At 44.9% G+C, this 18,901-nt stretch overlaps 1 protein-coding gene across 1 annotated transcript in view; it reads left to right on the forward strand.

Moving 5' to 3' along the window:
* Positions 1-18,901, forward strand: part of LOC142576586 (fatty acid synthase-like) — a 285,463-nt gene that overhangs the window by 42,150 nt on the left and 224,412 nt on the right. The window contains exons 3-8 of the mRNA XM_075686771.1: positions 1,887-2,087; positions 3,745-3,867; positions 6,070-6,303; positions 8,996-9,297; positions 9,888-10,274; positions 14,610-14,799. Coding sequence (XP_075542886.1) covers positions 1,887-2,087; positions 3,745-3,867; positions 6,070-6,303; positions 8,996-9,297; positions 9,888-10,274; positions 14,610-14,799 — 1,437 coding nt within the window. The remainder of the gene's footprint in view (positions 1-1,886; positions 2,088-3,744; positions 3,868-6,069; positions 6,304-8,995; positions 9,298-9,887; positions 10,275-14,609; positions 14,800-18,901) is intronic.

An 18,901-nucleotide genomic window follows, 5' to 3' on the forward strand; every position in this document is an offset into this window, starting at 1 on the left:
ATGCGATTACCTGTCAGTACATGGAAAATGCGGTGGTGTTGGAAATGCTGACGCTCTTTTGCGCTTGCTGTTACTAAATGTAAAAGCTATTTCGGATTACCTGCTTTTCCTTTTGCTATGGACTTGGCCCCATTATGTGTTGCTGATATACAGAAGGAAACTCGTACAGATTATGTTTTGTCAAAAGTGCTTGACTACACATTGAATGGATGGACAGCACACGTGGCACATACTGATCTACCTGCTTGTTGCGTTAGGGGATATAAATTATCCATCAATGATGAATGTGTCACGTGGGATAACCATGACATCGTACATGAATGTATACGGGAGAAAGTGTTCCGCCTTTTGCTCTTGTGCCCTGTTGGCCAAGTTATATGAGGACATTTATCGTCTAGTTCAAAAATGTAGCACTTACTGGTTGAGGAAAAATTCTCCATGAAAATACCATCGCTGACATTGCGGTGGCCGACGCGCGACCTCCCCTAAAAACAGACGTATAGCGCACTCCAGAGGACCCGCCACACTGGTATATGGCTGCGGAGAAGCTGGTTACGTCTACTGCCGATGCCCATACAGCGAAGTGACGCTTCGAGGATACACAGTCAATCCGCCCTAGTCATATCAAGGCGGATGAGCTCGTAACGTCGCTGAATAACAAGCAGCAACACAGGGAACAGGTCGACCACCCTTCCGTTCACCGTTGCCTGGCGATGGTTTAGGTGAGTGTGCAGTCGGCGCTCTACACTGACTCAACCTGAGGCCGATATCTTATCCTTCATTCGAAAGTCTGGCAAAAGCTACCAATCGAAAGGTGTCTCCTATTGGTTAACCCACCCAAGATTCTTTACTGCTTACAAGATGACTCTGCAAGAACAATCACCCGGATACGGCGCCATCCAAACGAATCTTCCAAGCAAGTAAACCGCCGACTAAAGAAGAGCGGATGATGCGATATAACCGCAGTGCGACAATGCAACCCAGCCATAATCTGACAACACCTTCTAACTATACTGCAATGCCATGAGCCACCAACGTCAGCAAATAAACTTGAGTGATTAGCTTTGTAAAAATTGTATTTACGTATGATGTGCAATATTGAAATTTGAAGTTGGTCAGTCCTCATTCTTCTTGATTATGAGCCTATGTTTGATACCACTTCCTGAATTATTTGCGAAATATATAAGCCACGATATGGTGCAGCATTCTACATAAGTTTGTGGCTCGAAAAGAAGAAAAATATTCAGAGAAACTAATACTTCACACAGCAGTACAGCTCCTAGGCGTATGATATTTAGGTAATCTGGTGGATTCCTCTTCGCTGGTCAAAGTTTTGTGTCACATATTAAGGGCACAGACAACTTGTTATCATGGTTTCCCAAATGTACAACGTGTATAAATATAATGATTTAAAGGTTACTGAATAAATTTTAGCTGTTCGGCTTGTGATTAGAGCACATTTTTTATATCTGGCAGTGGAAATTGTCAATTACAGAAAAAGTTACTTTTTGTGTCCATTACCTTGTTCTCGAAGAAAGCATCATTGCAGCGACCCTACACATCGTAATCAATACGATGTGTAGTCGAGCACTACAAGGAACAGGGCGCTGTGTAGAAAATATAAAAACTTGCCGCCTTAGGGAAGTGTTTGTCAGCGCAAGACAGGTGTATAAGAGACTGCAAGGAGACGCCTTCGTCCTGCAGCTAAAATATATAGGCTGTTAATGACGTTGCTTCTTTTTTTTTGCAACTGTGTGATATCGGCAATGCAAACGTTTTCAATTTCAGTTCAGAGTAAAATATATTTTGCTGCATCGCTACAAAACATGTTGAAACAACCAACGATTATCATGCTTGTTTTCTGTTCTGACGCTGTACACCTGCAGGGCCAAGCGTTGCGGTCGAGACCGCGTGCTCGTCGACAATGGTTGCTCTGAACGATGCCATGATGGCACTCCGCACGGGACAATGTGAGGCCGCCATCGTGGGCGGAAGTCTGATCATGCTCAAGGCTACGAAGTCGCTGGTGTACATGCACCTCGGCATGCTTGGACCAGACGGAAAGTGCAAGTCGTTTGACTCTGGCTGTACGCATTGAACCCAGTTGTGCTTCTCTTAAACCATCACGACGCTTCTCCATTTGTGTAACGATACCATAATGTTGTGAACAACGGCTTAATGCTTGACTTCAGCGCTGTGCTAGCTAGCTGTCAGGGCTGCCGACGAAATAGAGCAGATTCCTGCACAGACACAAAAACGATACCAGCATTCTCAGCAAAGAATTCAGGCGAAAAAAAGCAAGCGCACAAATGGGTAACCGCCTTAGTTTTGAATTGCAGTTATAAAGCTTTCCAAGAGCTTGTTTTTTAGGAGTATTAAAACAGCTTCAGCGCATGCTCTTGGGGTGGTAGATAGAGCAGTTGAGGAAATGAAGATCAAGGACTGCCCGTCAGTCACAAGCAGCACTAATTCCATGGGGGCGTCGTTCCCAGCGAAAACCAGACAGGCGTCCAAACAGAGAGGTTTTCCAGAAGTACTTTTTAAATTCGTCACAGCCCATATAGCTTTAGTGGTAGAGTAGAATGGCGGTTTTAGCAACGGACAACCCTGTCTGAATTCCAATTGAACTTACTACGCAGTAATCTATATAAGTAACTGGGTTTGTTAATTAATAATATTTGGGCTTTTACGTGCCAAAACCACTTTCTGATTATGAGGCACGCCGTAGTGGAGGCCTCCGGAAATTTTGACCACCTGGGGTTCTTTAACGTGCACCTAAATCTAAGTACACGGGTGTTTTCGCATTTCGCCCCCATCGAAATGCGGCCGCCGTGGCCGGGATTCGATCCCGCGACCTCGTGCTCAGCAGCCCAACACCATAGCCACTGAGCAACCACGGCGGGTGTGGGTTTGTTCGACAGATATTTCCGTAGACGCTACTACATTGCTTATATCCCCCTGTCGTTGCTCAAAATTTGCGTACTCGATCGTGTTTCACAGTGCTGTAACAGGACGGCCAAGGAAGTCCAAATTGTTTCGGAACCAGTCACAATAGAAAGCTAAGCACTAGATGTACAAACCTGTTCGAGAGGGAGAGTGTTCTTTCAAACCACGGCCAAGCACTTTAAGGGAGGATATTGTTCTGGTAAGGTCACATGCTAAAATAAGTGTGTAAGTATAATTTATTCATAACACAATCACAGTATATAACACGTGGGTGTTGGTAATCGCGGCATTTTTTTTAGAAAAAAATCTTCTTGAGGCCATAGCTGGGCATATTTGATTTTCCGAGATGAAACCCTTCGATAATGTGACCGCACATTTTCTTATGACATTCTGATTCGGCGCGTGTGTGTTCATTATTCTGTCTTGTCTCATCACTTTTCGTGATCGATCGATTGCACCCGGCGGTGTGCATAATTGGTCGAATCATCGAGAGGACATTAAAAAATTATAGGATCACAGTGCACTACATGATAGTTTAGCGGGCAGCAGTCGCATTGGCGTCCCGAAATCCTCAGTGTGATAATAATGGATAAAACTTTGACTAACAAAATTAACCACTGAGCATTCTAATTTCCATAACCTAGACGGCATAAATTACATAGAACTGCAACTTAGAACGTTAGTTGGCGTAGGACATCTAAAGAGGTGCGGCCGATAACCTAACCGCTTTTATTTGGTGATTTCTTTTTATTCGGCATGGAGTGTGTGGAGCTAACGATGTTTTCGTGCCGCAAACAGGCAATGGTTACGCCCGGAGTGAAACGGTAGGCGTCTTTTTCATCCAACGTGCACGAGAAGCCCGTCGTGTGTACGCCAAAGTGGTCAACGTCAAGAGCAATGCGGACGGCTACAAGAGTGGCGGTGAGCGAATAGATAAGCGGAACTGATCACTGGCACACTGTTAAAGGCATGTCATTATGCATGTTGCATCAGCAAACTGCGCCGTGATATTATCTAATTTAACGTAACATATTTATAAAGGCTGATGTTAGAAGCAACAAATGAAATGGGTGTAAGGCACCAAGGCCAGCTCTACGTAAGATTGTCCCAAGCAACAAAGGACCTACCAACGAAATGACAAAGCATGAAATTCTCCAACGCACGAGATCAGATAGAATTCGCTGAACTGTTAAAACTGATCAGAAAACAAAGTAAGGCATATTCTAAATTATAACTTCCAAAAGATTAAGCAGTAAAAGATGTTTTAAAAAAGGCCAAAGCCGTGGAGGCCTTCGTCCTGCAGAGGACATAAAAGCTCGGCTTCCATTCATCATATCTATAAACTGGAAGAAAAATGACCGTGCAGACCATCACTCACACTTCATTTTTATCCTATCGCACGTAAATATGTGCGTTGTTTCCTATAGACGCGAAGTGTTCTGGAAGGGCCATTTCCCCTCTTCTGGAGCCTGCCACAAGCCACATTTGGTCTACTCTGGCGGCTACTCGCCTGCTCACATTTTCATCAGGTCAAGCTTAGAAGAATAGTTCGAGTATTTCATTGTCCAAGAATAAAATCATAATGAGCTCTGTGTGTAATTGCTTCGCCCTTCCTGTGCAGAATTTAATTCATTCTGTAAGCGCATCGGTATGGCAATAAGAGGCACTCATCCCTGGAACAACACTCACTAACTAGCACACGGCTGCGAAAGCTAAGGTATTTATATTTTGTGAGAGATGGTGCTGTTTTGCTGAATTAAACTGTTGCACATCGGCTACAGTAACAGTCGGAAAAAGCTCTGTGCCATGCCCCTATTTATGGACGTGACATGTTTTTGCCACTTCTGCTGTGTTGTGATACAGAAGTAGCAACGGACGGTGAGCTTGGTGTGAATTTATTCTTCTGCATAATCAATGTGTCGTTATTTCACTTCAACCGGCGCCACATTTTTACCAACAACCATTATGACGGAGGTACCAACACGTTTGACGAGTCATTCGACGTGCCACTTTACAGCAGCGATCTTGAAAGAATTGTGTAAATTTTTTTTCGTAATGCATGTAGCAAATGAATAAACTGTGCATGTGCTGCGAGCCTGTGACGAACTTCCTTTTATTTTTAGTGCCACCTGACTCGCACCCCATAATAGGTACTTAACTACCCTAAAGATACAATGACAAATTAGAATACTTACGAAGCGACAACCCTGAGCAAAACGAGAACAAGGTAAAAGTGGGAGTCAACGTTTCGAGAAGTTAACTTGTCTTTTTGAAGGCTAGATATGCTTTCCTCGGCATAGTGCACATGGATAGGGTTCTTCTAAAGGGTATAGGGGGTAAGGCGGGTGGGCGAGGCAACGACGGAGGTGAGGGTGTAGATTTGAAAAGAAAGGTCTGACATTCAACGTCGGTGGAGCAGTCTGAGGTAGCGCCATGTGTCAGCCGGTTGACGTGTCACAGAATGTTCCTTTTTTGTGCGGAAGGGGCCTGGGCGACGGGGTGGGGGGGGGGCAACTTCCAGCGGAACAGATAATCCAGCCCCCCCCCCCCCCAACCTCCGCTCGTCCAGGCCCCTTCCACACAAAAACCAGCTGACACACGGCGCTACGTCAGATTCCTCCACCGATGTTGAATAGCACACCCTTTTTTCAATGGTTTACTCTAGCCGCTAACCCACCCTAGGTCGTTGCCTCGCCTACCCGCCTTAAACCCCCTCCCCCCCTCTCCTTCAGACGAACCCTAGCTCTATATAAAGGGCTGAGGAAAGCATATGTCGCCTTGAAACAGACAAATCCAGTTGCCGAAACGTTGGCTCCAGCTTTTACTTTGATCTCGTTTTGCTCATCGTCTTGTATTTTCATCTCCCGCCTTCCCTGTGTTTTCCCTGGAATCCAAGTATCTTGTCTTTTTTGGAATGAAATTTCCAGCGCTTCGTGTTAGAGTTGCTTTAGTTTAACACATTTTTCCACAGACCGCACAAAATCACGTCTGATGGGGGATAACACTGTCTTTTCTTGCGATTTTGAAATATGCTTCCTTTCTTTGGAACAGCTATTCCGCCACAAAAATAGGCACGACCTGGTGTAATGCCTGACACGAGTTGGGGTTTACACTACTTCGCAGGACTCACAGTCCCGTCAACAAAGATGCAAGCGAAGCTCCTACGTGAAGTCTACGCTGAAGCGAAGATCGACCCGACGCAAGTGCACTACGTCGAGGCTCATGGTACTGGTACTAAAATAGGCGACCCTTGCGAGTTGGCGGCTCTAAGCAGCATCTTCTGTCAGCCAGGACGCAAACAACCACTACAGGTTGGATCTGTAAAGAGTAATGTGGGACACTCCGAAACAGCTTCTGGTACGTAGGTTGCAGTTCGATTTTGTGCTTTCAATTTTCTATTTATCAAGGCTCAATAAGTGTTGTAATAAGTCCGTCAGACCACTGCAGAACGAGTGCCATTTCAGTTGTCGCTGCCTTTATTTACATAACTTTAACCGTGCAGTGCACCGCCCATGCGCAGAAACGCGCAGTGTTTCTTTCAATCACACCGCTACGCAAATATGCCATGTTTACCAACGCTAAGACCAATTCAAAATTCTTGCTTTCAACAAAAATGACACAACCACATTGTTATGATACTTGATGTGTTCAGTCATCGACACCAACTTAGGAAAGTCGCGTTCTAGAACATAGTACAAGCGGCCGCACAATTCATCGGTCATCGCGTCTGGGTTCATATCATGGCGTGGTCAAGATTGTATACGTATTTCTCATAGAATTGCGTCTGTTTTTAAGGATCGCTGTTGTGAAAAAATTCGCACTTTGCTGGCGTACACTTCGGAGAAAATTCTTGTTGAGTCTATAAAGAATATATACGCACTTCTGAATTTTAATTCGCGCATCAAATATTACCAGTATTTGCATGTGAGCAGAAACTACGAGAGCAACAAAGAAGCTAGAAAGGGAATTAGGAACCGCTTAACGAGCAATGAACGATAAACTTTATGCATTACCTTCCACCGCCCCTCACCAGGGCACATGGCAAAATTTGGTTATACGCTGGAAGTTGTTACGTGCCCTCTAGGGAGCCTTCTACCACAATACGCTTTTGAAATTGATGTAGTAATAGCCCGTATAAGAGTATTTCAGTGCAGCAAACCCATAAAGTCATGAGGCGATCGTTACTGCGCCAACACTAGCCACTCGCCCCACTTGCCCCCGTCCAGCCTCCACAAGCGAAATTCCTTCCCAGCGTTCTCCCCTACCGAAGCTCGAGGATCATGAGAAGAATACGCCACGACTTCCGACTTTCTTTTTTCTCGCTTTTCTACTGCATGGTGTACTTCCGCTGGTGGTCTTGAGTGCGAGTTGTTGCGTTTGTTGACGGAGCGCACGATTTTGCACGCTCTGCACGAGAACACCTGATCAGTGCCAAAATCACAAGGAATGAGGCAGGCGTGAGATGATGCAAGAACACGATAGTGATGCTGGAACACGACTTAAAATGAGATAGCTTCGTACTCTGCGCGCGTAACTGCACGACGTGGGAACAAGCAGACGAAACGGAAGTACGTCTAATTTCCTACGGTACGAAGTGAAGAAAAACGTGCCGACAGTCGGTTTGTATATTTTATGGTATCTCGTACCTTTAATTCATCTATTGAAGCAACATAAGAAGAAATAACGGATGTTGCCTTGAATAATTCCGAAGTCACGAGTCACTATGAGCGAAGTCACAGCACTGCTATGACATCGACGCACTTGCGCGATATACGTAGACTGACCGGCTGGGGGCGCGGCGCCTGCGAGTACGGCGTTTTGTTTGAAACCTAAGCTCTTTCCGCGGCGCCTAGGGATGTAGTACTTAGGAGGCACGATTACTGGCGTGCACTACATGCAATGCGCTCCTCATTTCGCAATGGCCAGACCTTGTGATGGGCCCTTTAAGAGATGTGAAGACAGCAATACCGATTACAGAAAAACGTAGTAGTACAAATTATAGTTGACATTAGGAGAGAAAAGTGGAGCTTGGCAGCGCACGTAATGCATAGGGAGGATACGCTGTGGCCTTTAAGACTTATAGATTGGGTGCCAAGTGAAATGAAGCGCTGTCGAGGAGGGTAAATAATTAGGTGGTGAAATGAAATGAGAATATCCTCAGGCATAAGTTGGTGCCAGAAGGAGCAAGACAGGGATAACTTGAGATTTCTGGCAGATATCTTCGTCCAGGCCTTGGGCACAAACAAGCTGATGATGGAGTTTAGCCAAACTATATGTACTTACATAATTTGTACTTACACTGCCTGTGTAGAGTAGCCCAGAGGACAGTTACTCGGGTTAGGCTTCTTCGCTTCATCTCCTATACATTTGTTCTCTCGCTACAACGCAAACAATGCTATACATTCATGATCAACGGCTACGTAGTTTGAATCTACTTTGTCATTATAATTTAAATTTATTGCTTCCGCAAAATTCTATTTGTGCAAGAGCAGTATCTCACCCACTATGCCTTGTACGTGACCCTAGACGTGGTTAGTCAGAAGAATAAGCGGCTACGAGGGTTTAAATTCTGTTTAGTCTGAGCCATAAGTATTAACCGATAAGCATGCCAGAAGAAGTATGGGGGAAGGTAATTATTATTTTTCATGTAAATATACAAATATGAAGGCAAAGCGAAAATCAAAGGGGAAGAAAAGATGCCGGCGCTGGTTGCAGCCAGACCAAAGTCCTCAGCAGTATGAACTTATGAGCTAAGCTATCGTGCTGCCATCCTCGGACCAATTTTCACGGGTGTTTCTGTAGATGTACAAGCTCAGTGATAGGAGTGTTAGCCAGCGCCGCTCGTGGTCAAAGTGGCGGATTTGGAACGTTCTATAAACTGCAGGCGTCACACAGTATTTGAGCGCAGGAGCAGACAACTGCACCACTGGCCAATAAATAATACTGTGCAACTTTAAGGCCCGGCTGATGCGCGTTGGTGGAAATTGTATACTGTAAATTTTCTAATCCATCTTTTTTAATGCATCTTTCTGCGCTTTTGTTTTTTCAGGTGTTTGCTCAGTTGCTAAGGTTATCTTGGCTATGGAGACTGGCACCATAGCGGGTAACCTACACTTTAATGAGGCCAACCCCGACATTCCATCGCTGCTCGACGGCACTGTTGAAGTTGTGGAAAAAGCGACACCGTTTGCGGGAGGTCTTGTCGGCATCAACTCGTTCGGCTTTGGTGGCGCCAATGCGCACGCAATTCTCGAAGCGAACCCAGGACCAAACGTGGAAAGCCTTGCACGACAAAAACCGGAGCTGCCAAGACTAGTTCTTATGGCCGGAAGAAGCAAGGAATCGCTTGCGGTGAGCTCCTTATTGAGGAATAAGCAATAAAGCTAGCAATTATCTCTTCTTAACCTTGATGCACCAACAATCCTAGCAACAATATTATTGGGGATTTCTTCTTTAGATTATTATTGCAACGCGAATTTAGCTCACATGAATACCGCTGAGGATGCTCCGCTGTGCTTTTGGTAATGTGCGCAGCACAGCATCACAGTTTGTGTTGCCAGCTCACTAATCTTTAGAGCCATCAATTATGACCGAAACGTCGCGAAAGAACAGCGGTATTGCTTACTTTTCATTACGTAACAAATGTATAAGCAATATTAGGCACCAAACTACGTGGCATTAAGAAATGAATCAGTCACTGAAAGGCAGCACATTCGTAGCGATCATCATTTTGTTACCTCCGCCTTTTTCAAGCTAGATGATCATAAGGCCACTCAGATAAATAGTTATAAGCACATCCTCTCGAAAGCAATGCGAACTCAGCGCTATTGTTAGTTTCTTCCGCCCTCGTCGTAGTTCTGTTCAAGACAGCATAAATAAATTCTTTAGGCAAAGCAATCTATCCTCTGTGTGTCCTACTAATGATCAATGCAAAAATGCAGAGGACCATCGACCGTATGGAAGCTGAGGGACCATACCCGGATTCGGCCTACGCTCTCTTGAATTTCGTCGGCCAACCCAGCGTGCTGCAATTCCCGTTCAGGGGATTTATGCTGTTGGCCGTGGATGGTTCCGAAAAGCAAGTCGAAAAGACAGTCGAGCCGGCTGCTGTCAAGGAACGGCCTCTTTGGTTCATATTCACAGGTTTTGGATGCCAGTGGAGAGGAATGGCCAAGCAGATGATGCAGTTTGACGTATTTGCGCACTCGCTAAACAAGTCGCACCAGGTCATGACCCAGTTCTCCATTGACCTGATTGCGGAAGCAACGACGGAAGACAATTATTCTGAAGCCATGTCTTCAGTCTTCGCCTGCATCACAGCAATTCAGGTGTGGTCATCCGCTTGCATTCTCTATGTGCTCAAGCAAAAAAAGACTATTATTACCTGAACTGTAGTGACCCGTCATTGAAGCCGGCATAGTGAGGAATACATTGCATGCTGTTCAGGTTACCACACTGTTTCTCAGAAATTGCAGTACAGTGAGGGTAAGAGTAATGTAGTGTAAAAGAAAAAAAATAACATAAATGCTTCCCTTGAGTAGCATGGTGAAATAGCGGTAACGACGAGCACGAAGACAAGAAACAAGATGGTGAAATATGTATTTCTTCCTTCGATGTTCCTCTTTATGGTGGCAATTTATCATCTAGACTGATTCACCCAGCTGTGATTACTCTTGCTATCCGTTGCTTTATTGTGAGGAATAATTGTCAGTACCGTAAGAAGAAATTTTAGAGAGGCAGTACCGGTGGCATCTTTATAAAATTGAGTTATTGTTGCTGATATGAAGAAGGTACCCATAGCTCATTCTCGAAGCTCGCATTGCGCAATATTTATGTCAGGGGCGATATAATTTATGTCACGCGTCAATATGATTTTTTTTCTGACAAGCATAATGACGGACTCTGCTCGTTGCTATCGTTTCCATTTGGCTATAGCTTTTCTTTGTCGGCCCGACTTTGCTTAGTAAAGAGTTCGATTTTAACTCGAATTTTTGGAAACCTTAACCATTCCTCAATGTCACTAAAATGTGGTAAGATGCACCGAACTTTGCAATCTGGACGTCTTCAGGGTGGATGCTTCAAGAAAGGGCACTTAATTCAGTCACTACAATGCCAGATGTTTGTCCTAAAAATTACAAAATAGGGTAATTTACCTGCCATTTAGCTCTTGACTCCAATATCGGGATCGATACCGCAATACCCCAATATCGAAATCGCAACCTAAGTGCTAAAAGAAATTGCTTCCATACTGACAAGACGAGGTCTTCCGCCGTGATTTGAAAGACGAAATATTTACTGTTGAAAACTTTGCATAAGGATGTGAGGTCGGACGAGGTCAGCATACGGGTGCACACTTAGCGAAAATTCCTTCTCAAGAGCCCACGTTGGAGCATGCCTACAAACCGGCAAGGATGAAGTCAACTCTTTCCTTTGGAGCACGTATATTATACATGGAACATTCAGTGAAAGACAAAGCCATTGCTTTGTAAATGGTAATACGAGCTATGATGCCGTCAAGAGTGTGGCAAGCTAGTAGAAACTGCTAAAATTCAAGTAAAGAGTGCACTACTTCAACGACGCGTCATTCCCTTAGGTGTACAACACAAACTAGCTTGTTAATAAGTTATTGCAGTAAAGCACACAACCAAATACTCTCATAGTGGATATTTAATAATTGGTTTGATTCCATTAACCTAATTTTAAGCATTTCACTTTTAAGTACATAACGTTTTAGTAAATCAAGAGAGTCATAAGTAAACCTAGACGTGTCAGCAGGATCACCATGGTCACGGTCCTGGAAATGTGCACCAATGGTATTCCGTGTATAGAACTGTGCTGAAAAATACGATGAACGCCTTCCCGAAAGTACTCAACAAAAATGAAAGCTTATATAATTAATGAGAGTTTCATTTTCTTCCTTTATCAAGTATATTTTTGTGATTCGACAGTTATCGCACACGAAGTCACTCTTTTTCCATTAACGCGATTGGCAACTGCGCGGAAAGGATGAGAACACACGCGCAAAATTGCAGGAAAAGCATCTCACAAAATAATACCCGCGGTTGTCGGTTTATAGAACCAGGAGGCGCAATGAATTCATTTATTGTGGTAGCTCTACCTTCAACTTTTGCCAACGCTCCCAAGTTTGTAAAAGACTTCGGCAATCCTCTGCAAAATACTCGAAATATCTGAACGATGCAAAGACAAAGACAACTATGACAACGACTACATAACTATAATCGCATGTTCACTCTTATGGCACAGCAACTACGACGGCTGATGATGATGTCGACCGCATGATGACGGCGATGGCTTGAGAGTACCATAGAGAAAGGTGCCACATTGGATGCATACCCGCTTCCCCTCTGCCTACCAAATTTTCTAATCTACCATGCAGCTTCCCCCACCGCCTCCCTACCTCTCCCCTTTCCTGGTCTAGCGCGTGCCCCCAACACATCCGAAAACAATTTCTCGACTCGCCACTAGCTTCGCGACAATTAGAGCTTGACAGGAAGGACTAATGACTGACGAAGGCATCCCGTAAGGGTGAACGAGGTTAGTAGCCTAGTGACAAAAGCTAGGACGGAACGGACATTGCCACAACAACAGTGGTTTGACGGCACAATGACTGCGGCATGACCACGCATGTGCTTTTAAAGTAAAACGACGCATGTGGTATGCATTATCTTCATTCTATCTTTATGTCGGCTTGAGGACGTAGACCTCTACCGCCGATCTCCAATAATCTCTCTCTAGCCCCACCTTATTCTCAAGTTATTCCAGGAAATTTCGTAATTTCATGAAACTTCCGATTTTTCGTGTGTCCTCCACTGCGCTTTTCTTTTCTTGGCACCCGTTCAGTACCAAATTAGGCCACTGGTTACCTACCCGATGCATTAGATGGCCTATTCAGCTGCATTTTTTTTCCTCTTAATGGCAACTAGAATATCCTACCCTCGTTTGCCCTGTGATCCCCACCTCTCACTTCTTTTCACCTGCCGTTTTGTATAAAATTTCTTTTCCCATTGCTCGTTGCGTGATCCTTAAATTCTGCTCAAGTGTCTGCTAATCTTCTAGTATCTTCTAGTTGTACCGGTAAAGTGAAATGATCGTACACTTTTCTTTGGAAGTATTCCTCAGCGGTCCTTAATTATTTGCTGTGGTTTATCACTAGTGTTACTGAACTGGACAATGTCATCTGCGAACCGTAGGATGCTGGGATATTCGTTGCTGGTCCTCACTCCTACTCCTTACCTACTTATTAGCTTGAATAGTTCGTCTAAAGACGTAGTGACTAGCATTGGGGAGATTTCGTCTGGTTACGTGAAACCTTTCGTGGTCTGTACATTTTTACCTTGCATGGGGAGAGTTAAAGTAGCTGTCTTTCCTGTTTATTGCTAAATAAGCACTGAAATGTTGTTGTTCCTTCTTCGAGAAACCTTTGCAACATAAAAAAACACAGGTAACACGGTGTGGTTGAACAAAGTGCCGTGGAATGGCTCCTACTAGAGCTCTTGCTGCCCTCTGTGCTTCCGGCGTTCTGATATTGCGTAAACTCTAATAGTGCATGAAGAATAAACCACAGCGATGAAAAATTACTTGTGAATATCATTTAAATACATTGATTGCTCATTGTTATTGAATTTGCGATATTCGTTGGTGTGGGTAGCAAATGAACATGCATGCAGAGAAAAACATCGTTTTCCTTAAGATTCTGAGCTAACATTTCTTGTCTATCTTTAGCTGGTGTATGAGTGCTTGGGTATGAGACCGGCATAGTTGGTGTTCCATACTGTCACACGGTGCGAAGTGAAGATAGGAAGGCAAAAATAGTAGAACGAAAACATGTGCTCCGTAGTTGTGGCTATAGAAGTTAGAAAGGAACGTAATTTAGGCACTCTAATGGTGAGCTCAGACAGCTAATATTGTTTACTTGTATTTTTGACGCCTAAAGAAGTTTCGCTATCAAAGAGAACTTTCTCGTAACGTCGTGGTAGTAACAACTTCAATTTCGTGTGTTGGTTCATTTTGAGTAGAATTTTAAGCAGCGCGAAGAAAACGAGGTAGGACGCAGAGAATAAGATAGATCACAGAATATAAGGTGAGGGGAGCTGAAAAAACTCTTTTTCCTCCTCTGGGCAGGCCTCGAACGCTTAGGTTTCCGAATAGCTGATAGTCACTGCACCACGATAGGTCTACGACAGAGAAGTGAATGAATACTATTAGCACTTTTTGCAGTCTCGTACACGCGCTCCAAAGCATACCTACTCGCAACGCTGCACATAGAAGATGAGGTGTACAGGCATTTGGCGCTGGAACCACTCGGAGGCTATGGGCCACAGGGCCACTGTTTCGCTGTGCACTTTGCTAGCCATCTGAATAATAAAAGCGAGACATATGTTATAGGAAATATCAGTGAAGGCGCACTCCTCGCACATCGTAACATAGTGTCAGCACATTCTAAAAGCAGTAAGCGTCTTGTTGGTTAAGCTTGTAAGCGCAAGTAAGAGGAAGGAGGATTTCCACTCGACTATCGCCATCACATTTTCTTTCGTTCGCCCGGAAGAGCTAAGGACCTTGTAGTTCCACTTTCTTTTTGTCTGAAACTGGCAGCGACAAGAGCACAGCAAAATGGCAGCGCTTTTTCGTCTCCTGGCCAACAGGTGGCGCTGGTCGATGTGCTTCTCGCCATGGGTCTTCGGCCCGACGGCATTTTGGGACACTCGTTGGGCGAGATCGCCTGCGCCTATGCGGACGGGTGCTTGACGGCAGAGCAGACCGTGATCTGTGCTTACTGGCGAGGCCGCTGCGTGGAGCTGGGCGACCTACCGAAGGGAGCCATGGCAGCCGTAGGTGAGCAGCGAACGTACTTTATGGCATTAGACTGATAAATTCCTGCAGGAACCACCTCACGATGAATGTCGACGTTGTTAGATTAGGATTGAAGCGATTGCGTGACAGAGCGTGTAGCCGACGCCGAAACGTTTATTTAGCCGGGTTCGTCTCTCGCGCTTCCATACGCATACGCTATGACATCAAGAGGCGCCAACGTACAAAACAAAATTTTCGTAGCGCTCAACCGACCGAGCATGGAAACTGGGTGAAGCACTTTAAGAATGCTAATGGCATCAAAAAATCGTAAGGCTCACCCGACCCACACATTTGACAGCATCGGTTATCCTTGTACTGTTATCGTAAACGAGAATTCAAGCTTACAGCACAAACAGAAAATGTATTTCGCGAGAAATTATTGGCCATTCACAAGCCGCACAACAACAACATTTTACAAGCTGGATTTGTCCACAGGCGACAATATTTATGTAGAGTATGTTCGAGGTTGAACAGTGACTGCTTTTGCCATAATTCAGAAAGATTCTTGAAAATTTGACCTTTTTGTAATCCATAAAGGAAGGTCGCATAGCGATGGTGGGGTATGCCGGTGAATTGACGAAATTGTGCTAGAAAGGACCCTCGAATGCTGGATTTCCGCAACGCTCAGTGAACGCTCACTTGATATGTGCTGTCCAAAGGAAACCGCGCCACCGAACGCTATATACAGTTTCGTCATGTTTCAAGATTTTTCGTGCTACTTCATTCATTCGTTCATAAGAAATATTTTTCTAGTTTTCTACGTCACGCTAGACATGAAGACATACAAGACACTTTACGTATCGAAGATTCTGCCATGTTTAAAGACTGAAAATTAACCTTGTTTGTAATAATGCACTCGTTCTCTATGGCCTCAGTTTTGCTATCATCTAATAAAACAATACGTTAAGGTAGAAACGAGGGCGTTGCTTTCTTTTTCATCTGCATACATCATTGAAAAACAACACGACATGCCATAGTCATGACATGAGGGGCTGTGCCATTGCGTCCTGAGATAGGAGTGATAGACATGAGTCTCTTGACGCACCATCATCGCTTTAAACTCGCATGACTCGCATCGCATGACTCGCATTTAAACTCGCATCATCGCATGAACTTAAACTCTACATCTTACAGTCAAATTTCCGTTCTGAATGAGAAAGAAAATACAGAGAATCATACCTTATCCATAAGTTCAAGACATTGCAACCAATAGGCATAAACGTTTCAAAGGGAACATTAGAATCTATTCGCTATGCTAAACTTCAAGCTATAGGAAACAGCACTTGGCGTATTCCCCTTTTTTTCCCCTTTTCACTCCTCCCTTCTTTTTTTCCAGCCGGCGTGTCAGATGCCCTTGTCACGCCGGCTAACACGCGTGCGTTGACAGACCGGGGGGGGGGGGGGCGGGTAGCATGGCCCTGGCTTTTACTTTGTGCACTGCGTTCCTTTACTCTCAATTCGACACGCTAACACACTTTCCCTCGTTTCCGCATCCTCCCACCTCACACACTCTCCCCTTTAGAAGAACCCCACCTATATACACTGTGGCGAGGCAAGCGTACGTCGCCTTGAATATGACAAGTCAACTTGTCGAAACGTTGGCTCCTGCATTCACCTTGTTCACGTTTTGCTCATCGCCTTGAATTTCCATCTCCCGCATTCCCCGTGTTTCCCCATCATCGCTTTAAGCATTCTTCTTTCCAAAACAATAACTGAAGGCTTGAGTAATATTGTACTTTCAGAAACTACACTACCTGTTTCGCTACCTCACATCAACTGAGTTCTTTCTCATTGAAAGGCCCTCTGAGATGCATTTTCCTGTATATTTTGATTTGGCTGATACTGTTCAATGGATGGGTTCTGTACCTACACTACACCTATCCTAGTGTTAATATTTTAGTCATATTTTCTTGGAGGCACACACAATAATGAAACGTATTTACAATATATTTGCAAGGAGAGCAAGACCTGAACCATGTGGTGGAATGCGCCACCAGATCAAAAACGTCTTCTTCATCAACGCTCCTCTAGAGGAATATTACTGTAACATCACCCCCGGCTACTGAACCACCTTCGCGATGCTTGCTATGGTGTACGGAGAGTAAAGTTTAAAGCAGGCTACGTGAACAACGTCTCTAGGCGATGAAACGGAGGGAGAAGACTCCAGCGGGCTAGTCTCGTAAGCGACATCTGTTATACGTAGCAAGACACGGCAGGCTCTAGAGTCATCGCTGGTCATCAGCAGGTCATCGATAAAGCACGAGAGAACTTAGTAGCTACAGTCGGTGAGGAGTCGACAAGGGGCTCTATGGCGTAAGATGACAGCATGTAGCAGGAAATCAGCGACGTCCGTGGCACAATTAATAGGGAGAGCACGTGCAATTGCGTATCGGGCGATGTTGTCAACAGCAACGGCAAGCCATTTGATACCAGCAGCACACACAGGGAAAGAACCGAGGAGATCAAGTATAACTCGGAAGAAGGGCTCAAGAAGGTCAGCAGGAGGCATAGGTAGTTTCTTTCGCCGATGACGTGGTTCACATGCAGTGACATAGCGATGAACGGGACAATAAAGACCGGGTCAAAATAAATGACCCCGAACGCGATCGTAGGTCCGCGAAACTGCAAGATGACCAGCGGTCGTGGCGTCATGAAGCTGGCCGAGAACATTCAAGCGCAGATGCGTAGGAACGCAAGCAGCAGTACGGGTCCGTCCGGGTGGACGTTGTGGCGATATGATGTGCCATTTTTAAGAACGAAAAGGCGAAAGGACGGATCGGTCGCTGCGGAATCCAGCTTCTGAATAGGCTCACGTAAGATGAGATCGCGGCGCTGTTCATCATGGATGTGACTTAAAGCGGAGAGCAATAGTGCACATGCAGGCACGTCATAGGAGACATGAGGCGGATCCACGGGATTCCGATACAAACAGACAGTGTACCGGTGCAATCGGCCAGACTTATAAGAAAGAGGGTGGGTGTATTCTTGGTGCGGCAGTACCCAGCGACCAAAATACTTAGTAAGATTCTTAAGGGACGCAAGCCAGAAAAGCGCGTGGGGGTTGGTAGTGACGGTGAAATTTCGGCCATGTAGGAAGGGGAAGAATTTGCCCGCCGCCCAAACGAGAGCAAGACACTCCCGTTCCATGATGGCGTAGTTCTTTTCGGCTGTAGGAAAGAAACGGCTGGCATAGGCGGTAACACAGGCATGCCCACTCCAATGCTAGACCAAAAGAGCGCCGATTCCGCAGCCTCTGGCTTTGATGCAGAGTTCGGTTGGAGCGCGGCAGTCGAAATGATCCCGGGTAGGTGGTGTGGGCAGCAACGCGATGAGTGTAGGGAAGGCGGTAGCCTGTGAAGCGCACAAAAAAAAACAAGATGCCGCTGTTCAGTAAGCTTGTGAGAGAACATGCGAATTCCGTAAAATTGTTGACAGAACGATGGAAGTAGGAGCACAGTCTCAGAAGCCAATGAACTTCCATTGTGCAAGCCCGAACGGCAAACTTCTGTACGGCTGGAACTTTGTGAGGGTCTGGGCAATTACCGGTCGAATCAATCGATCGATCAATTAATCAACTTTATTTTCTTTGGATAGGAGTAGTACTGGACTAAAAGCTTGAGTAGCTTGACGGGCTCCCAACCCCGTTACAGTTGGAAAACCAGCAGTATGACTGTCAGTCATGCACAAATAGTTCAAATAATTCGACAAATATTACATCACATCGAGTAACACAAGATTTTGTAACAAAGCACGAAACAATAGAACTCATTTGCATAGGCTCGAAATAGCATGAGCATGAAAAGCAGTGATCGGCAAGAAGAGCTACACAAAAATTCGAAAGGATGTACCATTCCTGAAAACAAATGGACTGGGCGAAACGTTTAATGAGACAATTTTAATTACATGAAGTATGAAAATCTTCATGGTTTAATGAGTTTAGAAGGCAAGGTAGCTAGTAGGACAATGATTGTTCATCATAAGTTGTTCTAGAGGTGGGTACAGTCCACATTTATTTGTGCCTGGTTGGACGAACACTTGTGTTTGCTGTTAACTTAGCAAGAATAAATATAGTATTGGTACCATA

The sequence above is a fragment of the Dermacentor variabilis genome, chromosome 3 (genome assembly GCF_050947875.1).
Source record: "Dermacentor variabilis isolate Ectoservices chromosome 3, ASM5094787v1, whole genome shotgun sequence".
Lineage (NCBI taxonomy): Eukaryota > Metazoa > Arthropoda > Arachnida > Ixodida > Ixodidae > Dermacentor > Dermacentor variabilis.